This window comes from Diceros bicornis, chromosome 21 (assembly GCF_020826845.1).
Source record: "Diceros bicornis minor isolate mBicDic1 chromosome 21, mDicBic1.mat.cur, whole genome shotgun sequence".
Taxonomy (NCBI): domain Eukaryota; kingdom Metazoa; phylum Chordata; class Mammalia; order Perissodactyla; family Rhinocerotidae; genus Diceros; species Diceros bicornis.
Genome location: NC_080760.1, coordinates 32,243,448 through 32,261,931, shown reverse-complemented (window position 1 = coordinate 32,261,931; position 18,484 = coordinate 32,243,448). Strand labels below are relative to the sequence as shown.

The 18,484-nt window shown below is 37.5% G+C and overlaps 1 protein-coding gene across 5 annotated transcripts in view; it reads left to right on the top strand.

The window, feature by feature from the left end:
* Positions 1-18,484, top strand: part of TRPS1 (transcriptional repressor GATA binding 1) — a 249,904-nt gene that overhangs the window by 44,627 nt on the left and 186,793 nt on the right. For all 5 annotated transcript variants that reach the window (XM_058564815.1, XM_058564818.1, XM_058564817.1 and 2 more), the window contains 2 exons: positions 2,549-3,477; positions 15,629-16,758. In XM_058564815.1, coding sequence (XP_058420798.1) covers positions 2,549-3,477; positions 15,629-16,758 — 2,059 coding nt within the window. The remainder of the gene's footprint in view (positions 1-2,548; positions 3,478-15,628; positions 16,759-18,484) is intronic.

The following is an 18,484-nucleotide window of genomic DNA, read 5'->3' as shown; positions in this document are numbered from 1 at the left end:
TTATATACATTAGGAGAACATGTTAAAATACAAATGATATGGTTATTCAGTATTTATCCAAGGAAAGATTATATTGCCATAGTTACGAAAGACATTATGTGTGATGGAATAAAATAACAAACAGGACATTCTGGAGGCCCAGTCTGTACCAGATCATCTCATTTTTATATGTAGGAATGGCTGATACTCTATAGACTAGAATGCCCTTCTCCATAGGCCAAGTTAAAACAGTATATTTTTTACTCAAATGCTTATATTTTAAATGATAACTGATTTCTTAAGCTTCCCTGTTGTTCTTTTTTTCCTTTCCGTTTTAGTTTTCCCTTTGTTAACTACCACTAAAATTGCCCTCCATCTTCCATGTGTACAACTTGCCAAGTTTTGACATGAATAGAGGTCTCCTAAAACGTCTGCCTCAACAAATGAGACATTAACAGGCAACCGTTAAAAAATAAATTAGTTAACCAGTGTTCCGTTTTTTAACAGCGGTCACTGCGTTTAGTTAATTTCAGGGCCCAATGGTAATGCCACCCAGGTGAAGACCACATTCCCTCCTCCCCTCAACCCCCCAAGGCCAGGCAGGTTTACATTGCCTCATGACAATCAGTTTCGCTTGAAACTTCAATCCTTCATCCTATACGTGGTTTTGTCCTTGTTGTTGTTCCAAGAGGGAGATTCTATGGATATTTGATGACTAACATTATTGGTATATAAGAAGAACAGTGTACTTTCTTAATTACAGTTATACTGTTTTTGACATTATTCAATAAAGTGAATTTTCACCTTGTAAACAATTCCTTATATTCTAACTAGTGCGTTATTTTGGTTCAGTGATTCACATTGTAAAAATTTTGCCTGACCGGCTTTACAGAAGCCAGGGTACACCCACATATCCAGTGCCAGTGTGGCTCCTCAGCCACAGTGAGAAATTATGGATGAAAACGACTAAAACGTGTTATTCATTTGGATTGTCTCAGGACATTTTGGATAATCATGGTGTAACTAGCTCTGTCAAATGTGTCCCTGTGGCAGCGTTGGCTAGTAAAGAAGGCTTGTTTTGTTAGTCAGTTACAGGTGAATTTTTCCAAGAGACCTTTGAGGTTACAACTCACACAGCACTCACAGTTTTTCAGCTAGGGGATTAAGGAACACAGGCCATGAACCTCACTTCTCGACTGGCCTTTGTTACTGCATTCTTTTATTGACACGACACAACTTGCTTCTTATCTCATTATACCCTTAGAGTTCTGATTCATTAGACTCCAGCAGAGGAATTTGTCACAGCATTCTTTTTTTTTTTTTTTTCTGTATTTTCTTTTTTTGTGAGGAAGTTCAGCCCTGAGCTAACATCTGTTGCCAATCCTCCTCTTTTTGCTGACGAAGATTGGCCCTGGGCTAACATCCTTGCCCATCTTCCTTTACTTTATATGGGACGCGCCACAGCATGGCTTGATAAGCGGTGTATAGGTCAGCACCCGGGATCCGAATCTGCGAACCCCAGGCTGCCGAAGCGGAGCACAGGAACTTAACCGCTATGCCACCGGGCCGGCCCCTGTCACAGCATTCTTATTTTGACTCTAGTCACTGATGCCACTAACTTGAAAGGCACAGTTGAGTTAGCATGTGAAGGGGAACCATAGGAAACTGCTAATATTTTGCCATTTTGAGCTACAAAATGACAGTGTCATATGGTTTAATTTAATATTTATTTTAGTCAACTTCCAGCGTGCTCTTCATGATGGAATTGGTACTGTTTCCACTGGGCTGTGCAGAGAACACCGGGGCTTAGTTAGGTTCCCCATCATGCTGGATAGAGTCTGGTGAACCCAACCGGGTCACTATGATGTGTACCAGGTCCTCCTCCTAACTTTCAGGCAAGCCCCTAAATGGGGCTTAAAGAAATTTATTGGTAGGGCAGAGATGAAACATTTGTTATCCTCCATTCCTGAAAGTAATGGGGCAGTTTTCATTTTGTTTATAACATTCTGTTTTTATGTTTTGGCTATGAGGATATTTTGGTTGAAACTGTATTTATATCTTGGTTGTACAGCGTGTAACAATATTGAGTTCCAATTTATGTTGTTTATATACACATATACATATATAAATAACGTGATATACTATAAACATGTATATATATTCTATAAACATAACATGTGTACATATTATACATAATATATAACATACAAATATATAAGCATATATATCATTGACTATAACTAAAGAAAGAACTTGAGCAAAAAGTATAATTGGCAGGCAAGAATAACTAATAGGATAGAGTTAGTAATAATAATTAATCCTTTGGTATTCATAAAACCACTTTAAAATAATAAATGAGTCACTCTGTGACAAAAATAATTCTAAACGTAAATTGTTTGCTTTAGTCTCAATTTTTTGCTATTTTTAAAACTGATTTTTTTCCTAGAGGAAGTTTTTTACTATGCACCTTAAAAAGCCTTGACTAGAATAAGTACAATGTTTTAGATTAGATTACATGTCTGCAACTTTCAAATAACCCCGTGTCTTTCTTTTCTTTATATTTTTACAGATATGGTCCGGAAAAAGAACCCCCCTCTGAGAAACGTTGCTAGTGAAGGCGAGGGCCAGACCCTGGAGCCTATAGGTACAGAAAGCAAGGTATCTGGAAAGAACAAAGAATTTTCTGCAGATCAGATGTCAGAAAATACGGATCAGAGTGATGCTGCAGAACTAAATAATAAGGAGGAACATAGCTTGCATGTCCAAGATCCATCTTCTGGCAGTAAGAAGGACTTAAAAAGTTCAGTCCTGAGTGAGAAGGCTGGCTTCAATTATGAAAGCTCCAGTAAGGGAGGAAATCTTCCCTCCTATCCACATGATGAGGTGACAGATAGAAATATGTTGGCTTTCTCATCTCCAGCTGCTGGGGGAGTCTGTGAGCCCTTGAAGTCTCCTCAAAGAGCAGAGGCAGATGACCCTCAAGATATGGCCTGCACCCCATCAGGGGACTCATTGGAGACAAAGGAAGATCATAAGATGTCACCAAAGGCTACGGAGGAAACAGGGCAAGCGCAGAGTGGTCAAGCCAATTGTCAAGGCTCAAGCCCAGTTTCAGTGGCCTCAAAAAACCCACAAGTGCCTTCAGATGGGGGTGTAAGACTAAATAAATCCAAAACTGACTTACTGGTAAATGACAACCCAGACCCGGCACCTCTGTCTCCAGAGCTTCAGGACTTTAAATGCAATATCTGTGGATATGGTTACTATGGCAACGACCCCACAGATCTGATTAAGCACTTCCGAAAGTATCACTTAGGACTGCATAACCGCACCAGGCAGGATGCTGAGCTGGACAGCAAAATCTTGGCCCTTCATAACATGGTGCAGTTCAGCCATTCCAAAGACTTCCAGAAGGTCAACCGTTCCGTGCTTTCTGGTGTGCTGCAGGACATCAATTCTTCAAGGCCTGTTTTACTAAATGGGACCTATGATGTACAGGTTTGTGCTTTGTATTGTGATCTCTGTACTGAAAAGTGAGTAGTAATGAAATGTAAATTCTTACATGTGTGTTAAAATCGAGCTCCCAATACCATAGGGGTAGCCTGCTAGATCCAGAGAAGAGATGGACCCACTCTGTAGCCGTTTCATCCAAATGTGTATTCAGAGTTGTCTTTAGCCTCTCATCATGGAAAATAATCCCAATTTTGCGATTAGGTTGGGAAAAGTCTTTTCGTGGAGTTAGCTAGGCTTTATATTTCTGGACGTATTTCATGGTTATTTGATGTTTTCGCAGTCTTCCAAAAACGGCACTCATCTTTATGGTTCTACATGATAGTAATTCATGCTTTGTTCTAGTTTTGGATTATAAGGCTTTTGGTATAGTCTTTCCTTCAGTGAGAGCCTTTCCTTTGTCTTGGATTAGGGTTTGATTTTATACTCAGCCTGATGTCAAATTGGGCTAGATTTGGGTCATACTGCCGGTTGCGGTATACTCCTGAAATACAACATAATTGCAAGTGAATATTCGGAAATAAAATTTTACGTTGATTAAAAAGAAGTCAATGTGATTGTTAAGTGTTAGGGACATCAGAATGACCTTGGTGCAGGCCAGTAAAGCATTCCTTTCTGCATTTAAGGAAAATAGTAATAATTTATGAAAGCATTTAGTAGTAATTTACATTTCTACTTTTATGAAAACTGGCATACGTTTTTGATCTTCTTTTCTGTGTTTAGTTTACAGAATATGTGAAGTGAAAAAAAACCCCTACCATTTCAAATAGAATGAAATGTAGAACTGATTCTGAAGAATTGTATTCATTTCATTTGGGCAATTTTAGCATAGTTGAAACTCATGGTCAGCTTGAGAAAGTGTATTAGTTTCTGTTACAGTCTGTAGATTTTTATTGTATTGTGAGGCCAGGGGATTTCAAAACATATTAGGTTTAATATTAACCTTCTTTAGGAGTGATTAGAAGAAGTTCCAGAGAACTAATGAAATCATATCACACTTCTTTGACCTCCTAAATCCCTTAAAATATCAGTCATTTTTATCAACTCAATAGCTATAGCACGTTTGCTGTAGACCTGTCTGTTGACCTAGTACCAATTTAAGAAAGGCAGGCAAGGGGGTTATAAATAACAGGTAGTGAACATATTTTTCAATACTTGTAAGAAGAATCAGAAAAGTAATTTCCAAATCCTATAAAAATGTCAGAATGGCAATCTTATCACTTTAAGGGAGATATGAAGAAGAACTCTTAAAAAGCCAGATTCGTCGTTGTAAAGCTCTCTTAAAAATTCCATCTGACTTTGTAAATTTCCACAAATAGAATTATTTCTGTGGAGCAGCAAATTAAGCCAGCGTAGTTATTATGCATGAAAGCTACATGCTTTGAACTGCTGTCTTATTAAAGATCATTTCACTGTCTTATGTCAGATACACTCTGCTGTCAAACTATGATTGGAAAGCAAATACGTGTTTTAGATAAAAGGGTTAGAAATGAATAATGTCAGTATGTGAAATGTGATTTATAATTAGCAAGTAATATGATGTTAATACCTGGATTTCCGGCAGGAGTTTCACTTTGCTCACTCCGGGGACAACTTCTGAGGGAAGCTGATCTGGGCTGTCAGGAAGGCTCTAAAACGAAGATTACGAAGGCCTATAGTTTGGAAGAATTCAGATTTTTAAACACACTTTCATTTCCCCCAAACAGTTATTTGTTAGGTTCTTAGTTATTTATAGTGAAGTTTATATTTGGGTAGAATGAGCTGGACACTTTTCCTGGGCAGTGATTTTAGAAATAAAACAGATGTGTGAGCTATCTGAGTTTGAACTAATAGAACTAGAAATAAAACAGCTGATCCTAGACTCTGCCGTCTACTAAATCCTTGCAGCAGCTCGCAGTAAAGAAGACAGAAAGTGGTAGGAAATAGCATGCAGGAAGATAATCTTGTTAAGATCCATTTTTTTCAAAGAGAAATAATGTGGCTAAAAATAGAAAAAAGCAATCTGTGGAAAAAGTAGGTGATTATTTCAAAGAAACAATTGGATTTAGAAACAAGTCTAAAGAGAGTTAACTTTGTTCAATTTAGGAAAAGAACACTAAATAGACTTTTAGGCCAAATGCTAATCTTGAATACTTTGTACATCCCCCAGATGTTGATGCAGAAACATGTCTGAAGATAAGTAACTTATTAATATTTTGGTGCTGAAATAAATATTGAACAACTTCCCGATATGCATAAACTGAATCAGAGCTCATCTGAAATTCCCCTTTTTGCCCACACATGTTTGTGTTACTGAAATGCCATTTGAAAGATTCTTTCCTTGGCACTTCGACTGTGTGGAGGCTAAAAGCTGTGGGAGATAAGATGCTGCTTACAGAATTTCTTTAATGCAATTTTGTCAGAAATTTATAGTAAGTTAATGGCTTATGTGTATTCTGATAAGATGTTGGTAAATATGAATATTACACACAAATAATCATTTAATTTCAGGAATTATTTATATAAATCTGTAATTTAAGCTAATTGAAATAATAGATGACCAATTCATTAACCTTTTTCAATTAAACCAGCTTTTCTTTTTTTTTTTTAACATTCAGGACAGTTGGTGGTTAATGATAGATTTATGACATTTTAGGCCAAGAAAAAAGGAACACAAGCCAGAAGTAGAGGACTTAAGAACTCTGTGGTGCTTTGATCTATATTTTGGTTTGACATCGATGGTTTTAAATAATATGAACTGACTTGAGTGCAAACATCAGATATACAGTTGGGAAAAGGAAATAATTTAAACAAATTTTAAGATTCCCAGTTCCAAGTTCAGATTATTTGACATACATTTGGGGGAAAAATTGAAGTTTAAACATATTTATTCTGACAATATCCACTTCTGTGTAAATTTTGTTACCAATAATGAAGTCGAAGAATTATAAATTTGTAAAAATAGTGTCAAATAACCATGTTTCTTTGTACCACATAGCGAACAGAGCCCCAGCTGGATAGTGGAGGTCACTTTGAAGGGCCGTCATAAAACCAGGACAGTCTTTGCTGAGTCTGTCGAATTCATATCCCCCACACACCTTGAGGTAGCATGCCCTGCCCTGAAATCAGAAATATGGATTCTTTACCAAGAAGAATAAAAAAATATATAATGGCTAGCTTAGAGCTAATTAACTGGACCAGAATGTTAGTTTCTCATTTTTTAAGAAATTTCCCTGCATGTTTTATCAATTGTTATGCATAAATTTTTAAAAAATAATGAATGTAGCATAATTGGTGAGCCCTTCATGTAAGTTTTACTATCTGTATTCAGCTTCGAGGTTCACATATAGACCAATGATAGGACAAGAGATTGAGTTCTTCCAAAAGTAATTACAGCTTCTTTCTTTTTAATCTGCTTTATTATGCTTATATTTAAACCATTGTTGAATGGAGGCCTGCGTTGTTAAATACGGACTTTGCTGTTTCATTAGGTTTAATGTGCTGTACATTAGGGCGTTTACGTCATCTTTATGGGGGAGCTCATAGCCCTCAGATCAGGTTATAAAAGTCAGAGTCCTGTCAAGTTGTGCTTCCCACGGGAAAGTGTTTCAGCTATCCCAAGTTTATAAATGCTCATGATGTATATGTTGCCTTTTCATATTAGTAAACCTTTCCTGTTATTCTGCATTATTCAGGACTCCAAGAAGGTAGCTACCAGATTCCAGCTATTTAAATTTATTTTCGCCCTTAGTGAAATTCTAAGGGTCACAGAATCTCACTGTTAATTTACCAGTGACTGTCTTGTGTTTGAGCTAGGAGCACTGCATTTCTGTTTTGTAAATATTTTTATCACAGTTGCACAATATGTCACATTGAAAGCAGGAAGAACAGATCTTAGAGGTAGGAAGTCATCTTTTTGTATTTGTATTTAACTCTGTGAGCTTTATAGATCTTTAACATATGCCAGTGCATTCATTTGAACAGGGGGTTACAGTTCATTCTGGAAAAAAAAAAATTCAGAGAACATTAATCTCATTTTGGTCTGTTTTGACTTTTCTTAAATTTTACTTCCAAATATTTATTTTTTGCCTTGGAGTTTCCTTTGATCTTTAGTAGGAGGGAAGTTGTAGATCTTAGCAGGTTCTGTTTCTTTGTTTTTCTGAGTTGAGGACAATTGCACTTTAGAAAAAGTGGTGAATGAGACTTTAATCCCTTCAGACTGGCGATAGAGTACAGAATGTCTGGAATATCCACCCACACTTGTTTTCAGGACTGTGTCTCTTTAACAAGAAGTAAAGTGTGCAAAATAAAACATGTGCTCACCCTAAGGCCGTAAAGCAAAGCAAAGTTCTGGCATTTACCAAGTTATTTCCATCAGTGGAGATGGCCGAGCTGGATAATGTAGCCACCCTGGTAGTGCAGAGTAGTTTGACCATCTTCACTAATTCTTTTACCTGCCTGGTGGTTAAATCCTCATTTGGCGTTGTTACATGAGGGTCAGCATGATGAATGTCCGTCCCTCTTTGATTTTCAGTTTATTTGCTCTCATTAGAGAATGTGTATCACTTGCTTGAATATTGGTATTTCTCTCTAGGCAGAATGTTTAGAAGAAGAAATCATGGTTACCAGTGCACCCAATCAAATTTAGCATTATTCAACTCTTAATAAAAATCTCATCCTCAAACGGCGTGCTCTGCTAACCATAGCAAGTCAGCAGATCATTCAGTACTTTTTGTTTCTTGGGTCATTGTAATTATAGCATACATGCAACTGTTGAAACGCAGATACGTAAGTAGTGCCCTAACCCCAGGAAAGTTTGGAGAAAGCGAGTAGTTCCCTTTCATTTTCTGATTTCCTTCGTGGAGTCTATTTCTGAGAATCATTAGACCGTAGACCTCTTTAATTCCTCATCATGTGATTCCAAAGTTTGAAGTAAGCATTTTCAGAATATCAGAAGACACTTTAATTTGAATTGGAAATTAAATGTAAATTTTTTTTCTGCGTTAGTTTTAATTTGATCCATACTGCTTTCATCTATTAGCTTACATAATCAAACTGCACATATCTTCTGGGTTTTTTTTTTTTTCTGATTTTGGATTCACTTTTAATAATAGCTAACATTTATTAAGCGTTTCTTATGTGCATGTGTAGATCTAAGCTCTTTACATGTATTAATTAACTCATCTTCATAAAAACCCTTGAAGTAGACACTACCATTATGTCCATTTTAAAAAATGAGGAAAAAGGCATAGAGGAATTAAAGTAACCTGCCCAAGATCACAGAGTTGTGTGAGTAGGGTCAATGGGATGTAAACCAGGGTAGATAGGCTACAGAAACCATCTCCACAACCACTATGACATATGACCTTCCCACGTGTAAGACTGAATTTACTGCAACTGAAAGAGCAGGGGAAGATAGGATGCACGTAGGGAAGGAGATATAGGACTGGTCCACAGGGACTGTTGATGCATACTTTGTGAATCACATTGAATCTGGAGACTTGAGTGATTTCTCTGAGATTGTCTCATCCAATCCGTGTGGTGTGATGTTGCCTTATTTGAACTTACTAGGTTTATAATTGAAATCATGGAAGAGAAAATTAATTTTGCTGATTTGTCTTTTTTTAATTACCATGATTCATTTTCACTGGTACTTTTGCTACAGAAACTAGTTCTGATAGAGCGAGCAAGGGCCAAATTTTGATTTAATCAATTAAGGATGCAACGTTTTATCCTCAAATGAAGGGACATTTCATCCATGTATTTGATTTACTCCACATTCCCCTCATTTGGAGGACTTTGTTTTAGGAATTTATGACTTAATATATGGTCTGAGGGTTGTAGTCTCGTTTTCTGGTTACTACGTACAATCTAGGTTGGTTTTTCTATGAAGATTAAATGTTAAGGAGATGTACCCAGCTCCCATTTTTGTTCTCCAAGGCTGTGTAATTAAAGTTTTATTCTTTGCCTGAGAGTAAATACAGGAATGGGTGTGGAGGCAGAGAAAAAATCAGAATACCTTTAGAGTGTCTCATTTGAGTTTTTTGCTTATGCTCACCATGCTTAGAGCTGTGTGATTTCTCTGGATTCTGAAAATGAGGAAAGTGTGGGCCACAGTGAGGAGCTTGAGAATTCAGAAATAGTTGATTTGCCTGGCAGTTCTCCTTTAATGTTTAGATGACCTGTTGATCTCAGATTAAAGAACACCTGAATTCTTTCATGAGTCCAGTCACTGATTTGGGAATCTTATAATAAACAGTGGTTTGTTCTAAGACCTGTTTTTCCAGCTGATGGGTAGCTCCACCTTGATATTCCACTGGCACCTCAAAGTCAACACATGTTAAAGTAAAGTTGTTAGCTCCCTGCCTAAAACAACTTTTTTTTCCTCCTTTGTTCTGTACTCCCATTTACAAGTCAGTCAGGCTGGACATGTCAGGGTTACCCTGGATTCTTTCTGATATGTATCTCACCCCAAACAAGTGAATAGTTTGTCCCAGTCTCTCTTTATTCTTTTACTGCCACCGCCTTTAATGTTTACTTAGTAAATTCTTAGTGGTTTCTTGTTTTCTTTCTCTTTCTGTTCCCTTCTTGTCCCTTGTCTTCTGTTCTCTTCTCAACTTCCCCTTCCTTCCTCCTTCTCCTCCTCTTTTTCCTTTTGTTTCTTTTCCTTTCTGTTCTTTTTTCTCCCTCCTTCTCTATCCTTCCCTTCCTCTCTCTCTCTTTTCCTCGCTCTTTTCTCTTTTCCTCCCTCCCTTCCTTTCTTGAATTTTAAAAAATTCTACTTGTAGGTGGATCTTCCTGCATTTTGAAGGAAGTATAGGTCTACTTCCTATAAAAAAGTATATCATTTTAATTATACTTGTATAATTACGTATAGACTCTCCAATAAGACATTACTTTTCCAAATTATCTCTCACCCCTCAATCTCCTTGCACATTTCCTGAGAGCAACTTACACTATTTCACCCTCATTTACGTTTACTCATTTTGTTTCCTGCAATCCTGAAGCCTTTCCATGATCACTGCCTTTGAGGCTCATCCGAAATGTCAACTCATCTGTGCACAACTTGGTTGTCACTTCCTTCCGGAAGCCTCTGCTGACCTGTCAGTGTAGCTTAGGTTCTCTTCCTCTGTGTTGTCATGGAATTTGGTACATCTCTCAGCGGAAGCACGTATTTCACTGTTGTTGTCATCTATTTACGTATGAGCTTTCTACACTAAACCACAGACAAGTTGGGGTATGTCACTTCTGTGTGTCTCCCCAGCACTTGGTGCATAGTAGGCTTGTAACAAAGCACCTTTCCCTGGAGGAAGGATGTTCCACAGTGATTGGACTCTCTGTTTTCCCCATTAAGACATTCTTTAGAACATACGTGCAATTTCTATTTATCTCATTATGAGATCTGAGGCAGCAGTCATGGCCAGTCAGATGCAGAAGAGTGCTGTGGCTAATGCACTCAGCTTTATAATCCACTTGTGCTGCATTTTTTGTTTTGTTTTGTATTTTCCCCCTAAGAGATTGTCTTCTAAATTATTGAGACTGCCTTTTAGGTTTATTGGTATTCTATCAGCCCAAATACTAAATAACCATAGAGAATTTGTTAGGTATTATGCTGAATGAAATGAGAAAACTGGTTTGAGATAGATTATTTATTACTTTAATCTAAAAAGCTGATTATAAAAAATGTACATATTTAGAATATGCAATATTTTACACTTAAATTTGCCCCTTATACCAATTTAAGTTTTGGTCCTTTCCCCTAAAAAAAAAATTAGTTGGCTCTTATAGATCCAAATGAGAAGGGTGCTTATTGGAGTTATTCCACTGACACAAGGAATGGGCTACAATGGCATGAGACTGAGGTGATTGACATCTAATTAGATTTGTTATTGAAAATTTTAAACATTTAGTCTCCATCCGAGGGACATCACTGGAGTGCGCTCTATATGCTCCAGTGTTTTTTGAAGCACTGTACAAGGCAGAAGCATCCCCTGTGTAGATGAGCACATTAATTCTGACTATAGTTATTTTTAGCCAACATTGGCCCTTACAGATTTCTTCACATTATTTGTAACTTCGGTATTTGAACAGTGATTTTTAACAACTTAGCCTTTTGTTGTTAAGGTTTTACTTTTTTGACTATCAGCCTGTAACCTCAAGTCCTCTTAAATTAGTACCCTCCTAATTGTCTCTGTTGCTATCAATTATAGTACTTGAAAATGAACCACATCTGAGGAAGAGTTTGTGTTTAGTTCAAACAATTCTTTTTGTTCCATGGAAAATAAGTACATGTGCTAAAGTGTCATTTTAAGAGTTCTGAGGCTTTAAAAAAATCTTTTATTTTGACATATTCTTTTAGATATTCTTACCAGTTTTTGTTTCATATTATTAGGAGGAAAGAAAGAAATTGAGGTTAAAGACCTTGAAAAAAGCCAACCTTTTATATTTTTAACTTCTACAGGGAAATGTTTTTGTGAAAAGACATATGTAAAGAAATTATAAACGAAAGCCATGGAACATAATACATGGGAGGAATAGTTTTTAAAACTAAGGTTAAAATAGAACAAAAAGCCATCGTCCTCAATCAGTGACAAGCAATTTAAAATTTGTTCTTTTTCATGCCTTAACAGCTATGTTGAGTGTTTCTGTCTAACTCAAATTCACAAGCAATGGCTGCCTAGTCATTTGTTTTTGGGTAAAAGAAGCATTTTGTATTATTTTTTAAGAAGCCTATATATGTCAGATTGAGCCAGTAATAATGGGGCCCTGAATTACTATCGCTTTCTTATCCAGGTAACTCAGAGGCCTTGGTGAGAAATTCCCACCTGTGCTTACATCTCCCCTAAGGAGTTCATTCATTCAACCAAAACGTATTGAGCCCCTTCTTGCTTCTGAAGATGAGTAAAATACCATTTGTTTAGTCCAAGAAGGAGTATAAACAGAAGCGTTAGCTTTGTAACAACAGAATCAAACTTTTTCATTTACAGCTAAGAATACCAGGAGTGACAGGTTTATGAGTTTGTCACTGAATGACTTTGCAGCTTCTCCTCTATTTAGTTTTTTCATCTCATTGGCAGGAGAAATTCAATTGGAAAGTTCATTTTATTAAATAATAATCCCATTCACGTGAATAGTACTGTAGAGTGTGTTGTCTCATATGGCAGCCACTAGCCACATGTGGCTATATTTAAATTTCAGTTAATTAAAACTAAATTAATGAAAACTTCATAAATACTACTTAAATTAAATTGAAAAATCAGTTCCTCAATTGCGCTAGCCCTGTTTCAAGTGCTCAGTAGCCACATGTGGCTGGTGGCTACCATATTGGGCAGGTTAGACTACAGAAGATTTCCATCGTTGCAGAAAGTCCTGTTGGACAGCACTCACCTAGAGTTTGCGGATCACTTTTGGATACATTCACCCACTTGATCCTCACAGTAATCCTATAAACTGGCAAGCTGTACAATATTTATCCATGAAGATGAGGAAACCGAGGTGCCAGGAGGTTAAATAATGTGTCTTTCCATTGAGAACTTCCCTTGAGAACAAACAAATGCAAGTAAAGGTAAACATAAATGAATAAAGGATTTTATCATTTATCATCAAGAGAGAAGGCACTCTTGAGCATAAAATATAAAACCATGAAAAGCATCCTAAATAATGGAGTTGGCTGATTTTCCCTGGATTGAAAATATAGATTTTAGACACATGGACGCCACCAACTTAAAAGATTTAATGCAGTTTTTGTAGTAGCTTAGTTAATCCTCAACCAAAATGCTTTACTGGCAGTTTTTTACAAAATGGCCTTTCTTTCGTGGTCTCTTCACCTGATAGTAGTCATTCTTAGCCTGGATTTTCTGACTCTTAAGTTGTTGTCAGATACTGGAAGGGATGTTGTGATGCTTAGTCATAATTTAAATTCACTTCAAAATTGTACGTTTAGTGATTTCTTAAGACTGTATGTGCTCTTTTGCCCTTTCAGTGTAGACATGGAACATGAGGCTTGAAGATTGCAAAATCAAAGAAATAGTGATGATGTGTCTGTCGTGGTTTCTCAGGAATCCTTCTTCTACAAGGAGAAGTTCAAAACATTTTATGTGAGGGAAACTTGGAGACTCTGAGACAGCGTGGTAGCTAAAACTAGCAAATTTCCATCTCTAGATTCTATACACTTTTTTTGCTTATGTTAGAGAAGAATGGGATACTTTGAATTTGTCCCTTTTTTGATTCAAGTTCAAGTTCCTGGACAAAGTACTTGAGCTGACAGCATCCTATTTAAATGTTTTGTTTTGTATTTGAAAACAAGCTTTCTCCTCACCTCCAGTGAACTGGGAAATAGATGAAGGAATTTTGCAATATTATCCATTACATTTCAGTGCAAATTTTAGTGGCTTTAGTCACTATGGTGCTCGGTCAGAATGGTGACTAGACCGTATTCTCCTGTGGTCTGGCTTTGACATCTCTCACACCACTGATTGATTGTCAGGTGGCTGCCTGGGAGGGTGCCCCTTTCTTGGCCGTCTGGTTAGATGATGCTGTGCTGTTGACAGACCGGAATCTGTGTGCTTGCCACGGTGATATAGACATTGTCTAAAGTGAAACATCATCATCCCTCGATTAAAGGCTGTGGGAGACCTTCATAAATTATCTTAATGTACAGTAAAAGTTGAGCTGTTGATGTGTTCATGCACATTTCCTAGAACTGTAATACCAGAAATAAATTTAGAGGTTGCCCCATTTGAGGAAGGTGTTGGCCAGAGAGGTTAAGTAATTTGATCAAGATCACTCCTCTCTTTAAGTGGCAGAATGGACTGCAGTCTTAGTCCCATACAATAGAGGTACAAATATGTCTGTCGATGTGCTAAAGGAATATTATTTGCATATTAAGTAGAACTATTTAAATGACTTTGAGATGCTTGAGACTTTTCTCGTGGAGTGATTTCGATATGAGCAGTGATCACACATGTCATTTTTGAGCAGCTGTTGAAGAAGGCAGAACACAGTTATGCCACATGCTTAATCTATTACATCTGGTTGCTGGAAAAATTCAAAAATTTTCTGATAGTTGGAGGAGGAAATCTCTCCCTTTTTGGAGCATTTCAGTCAAAAACTCTATTTTAAATCAGGTATTTTGGCTGCTCGGTGGTGGCACTTAGTTAAGCTACCCGTCGAGGTGCATAGTGAAAAGGGAGGAAGGGTTTTATATAAAGTGCCCTTTGAAGGCCGTCATCGCCCTAATACTATACAATTTTATAATTTCAGAAATTATAAATTTCATCATTACTGTTAGATTTTGCAATCTTCAAATGTCTTGTTCCATGTCCACACTTTCAGAAATTCAGAAAGCAGAGCTGTGATGATTTTTATGGTGGAATTATTTCATTTTGTCCTTTGAAAGTCCCCATGACCCACTCCTGGGAGGGGCTGGACCTTTGCTATGAGACAGAGCCTTAATCTAACGCCCTGGAAGATTTTCTTCGCTTGTCCTGGATTGTGAAACGTTTTAAACTCCTCACCTTGGTCCTCCTTCATTAAGACGTCAAGCCCACTGCATTCATTTCATGTTTAGTCTAATGGTGCGTGCTTAGGCTTTAATTATAAGCCATTTTGTATGGTCATTTTAGCACCTTTATTTTACCCAAAAGATAAACTTCATCTTTTCCTGCAGTCTCATTGCCGTAGGAACCGAAGAGAGGATTTCCTTGGAGAACGTCTGCATTGAGTAATCTCTGAGCAACTGTCTCTGGTTTTGACAGCAACCCTTAGCTTTGTGAGAAGAAATCCCACGTGATTTGAATGCTTCCTCAAGCATGTGATTTGAAGGAGGCGGTAGTAAAACTTAGTTGAAAATTATTTTCTTAGTCTTTTTTTTTAAGGATATATTATTAAATCCTTTGAATTAGTTATAGTACTTTTATTACTTACCTTCCTCTGTTACTTTGGCCAAAAATGTTTAGCATAATGAGCCTCTTATAGAGTAGCTATTGAGAAATGAAGAGAGTGAGTTGATTTGGCTCTGATTATTCAAGTGATTTCATAATAAGCAGAAGTGCTATTGTATTTTTTTGATGTGCAGTACTTGGCAGTGTCCCCTCCTCCTCCTCCAGACAGCATTGAATTAATGATACCTTTACAGTAACATCCATCTCTTCTATCCCAGGTCACTTCAGGTGGAACATTCATTGGCATTGGACGGAAAACACCAGATTGCCAAGGCAACACCAAGTACTTCCGCTGTAAATTCTGCAATTTCACTTATATGGGCAACTCATCAACTGAACTAGAACAACATTTTCTTCAGACTCACCCGAACAAAATCAAAGCTTCTCTCCCCTCCTCTGAGGGTGCAAAGCCTTCAGAGAAAAACTCGAACAAATCCATCCCTGCACTTCGATCCACTGAATCTGGAGACTTGGGAAAGTGGCAGGACAAGATCACAGTCAAGGCAGGAGATGACACTCCTATTGGCTACTCAGTGCCCATCAAGCCCCTCGATTCTTCTAGACAAAATGGTACAGAGGCCACCAGTTACTACTGGTGTAAATTTTGTAGTTTCAGCTGTGAGTCCTCTAACTCACTTAAACTGCTAGAACATTATGGCAAGCAGCACGGAGGAGTGCAGTCAGGTGGCCTTAATCCAGAATTGAATGATAAGCTTTCCAGGGGCTCCGTCATTAATCAGAATGACCTAACCAAAAGTGCAGAAGGGGAGCCAATGACCAAGGCAGACAAGGGCTCTAGTGGGGCTAAAAAGAAGGACTTCTCCAGCAAGGGAGCAGAGGATAATATGGTAACAAGCTACAATTGTCAGTTCTGCGACTTTAGATACTCCAAAAGCCATGGCCCTGATGTAATTGTAGTGGGGCCACTTCTCCGTCATTATCAACAGCTCCATAACATCCATAAGTGTACCATTAAACACTGTCCATTCTGTCCCAGAGGTCTTTGCAGCCCAGAAAAGCACCTTGGAGAAATTACTTATCCGTTTGCTTGTAGAAAAAGTAATTGTTCCCACTGTGCGCTCTTGCTTTTGCACTTGTCTCCTGGGGCGGCCGGAAGCTCGAGAGTCAAACACCAGTGCCACCAGTGCTCATTCTCCACCCCTGATGTAGATGTGCTCCTCTTTCATTATGAGAGCGTGCATGAGTCCCAAGCATCGGATGTCAAACAAGAAGCCAATCATCTGCAAGGATCAGATGGGCAGCAGGCTGTCAAAGAGAGCAAAGAACACTCATGTACCAAATGTGATTTCATTACCCAGGTAGAAGAAGAGATTTCCAGACACTACAGGTAAGCCATATGGGAGTGGGTAGGTGGATAATATCAAGAAGATGATAGAAAGAATTCACAGTGCTGATCCAAGAGTTGTTGGGAATGATTGTGGTGACTTGGGGAAATTACAGGACAAGATCACGTAAAAAGATTATTCACAAAACTGCAGATTATGTATTTATAGATGTGATAACCACAGATTTTAATTTGGTTACTTGTTTCAGACCATTTAGTCTTATGTTTCATAACAGTTTTATACCATTTACTGAGTGTATTTTAAAATATCCACAGTAATGCTGATAATGCTAATGAGTTTACTAATTTACCACAATCCATCCATTTGTCCTTGTTAAATATGACTTCATATCCTGTAATTTTTGATGGAATGGCTCCCAAGTGAAAGGTGCCACTATAATATGTTCTGTTTTCTTTTCCAACTGGGAGACAATCAGCTTGAGAACAAGTTGCGCATTTTTCTTTTAAAATGAGATTGGACATTCTTCTAGCTTTAAAAAATTGAGCAACATCTTTGTTTTACATACAAACAGTAATCTGAAGGTGAAAATTCTGTAATATGTGTGACTTTGGATTTCTTTACACTTGTTCCTCTGAGCAAATAGAGCTACTTAAGTTGTTTCCGATTTGTAAATACAGTCATGTGTCTCTTAACAATGAGGATACGTTCTGAGAAATGTGTTGTTAAGTGATTTTGTCATTGTGCAAACATCACAGAGTAGACTTACACAAACCTAGATGGTACAGCCTACTACACACCTGGGCTGTATGGTACTAATCTTATGAGACCACTGTCGTGTATGCGGTCCATCGTTGACTGAAATGTCATTGTGCAACACAGGACTGTAGAGTTAGGATATGTCAGTGTTTCACTTCTCCTTTCATCCTATTCTCTTTGTAAATGGTAGTTTTCCCAGTTCATCTTTCTTACTTTCTAGAGATGAGTTTAAGATATATATCTTTATTTCATTTATTTATTCGCTTCTTAACTAATTAATTCCAAAAATAAAAATTGTGCCAGGCGTTGACCATAAAGGAGAAAACAAGACAAATATAGTCAGTGCTCTCATGGAACTTACAGTTCAGTAGGTAAGATCTTAACAGATCATTCTAAGAGTGATGAGTGTCATAAAAGATGAAGTAGGCACTGCTGCATTTGAATATAACAACAACGCAGCCCAATAGGGTGATTAGTAAATACCTCACTGAGGAAGGAGCATTTAAGCTGAGAGTTGGTTAATAGGAATTAGTTCAGCAAAATCCTGGTAGTATAGCGTGTTCAGCTATTACTGCTTATTGTGTGCTTTCTTGTTTTTATACCTCCAATCATCAAAGTAAAGAGCTTTGTTTACGATTTTTAAGTGCTTTTCCATATGCGGACTCAATATCCTAGTTTAAAAATCTAGTTCTTTTAATTTTCACATGCCAAGATTTTAAACAGTTCCTCCCATTCTCTTTAAAAGTTGTGTGTTAGTGCACGTGTGTGTGTGTTTTCTCAGTCACCAGTAATGAAGCAGTTCATGTCCAGTGATAGGCTACTAATGTTAGATGTTAATTTGAAGGGCATCCTAATGTTGAAAGTGAATCTAAATGTTCAGAAAACACTTCCTTGAGATTTACGCTGTTTAGTTTATAAGGTCAGCCCTAGGAAAGACACAGTCCTGCAATCAAATATGTGTTCACACTTGCAGTGAGTGTTTCTGGCTCCTCTGATGTTAGCTGCATGTTA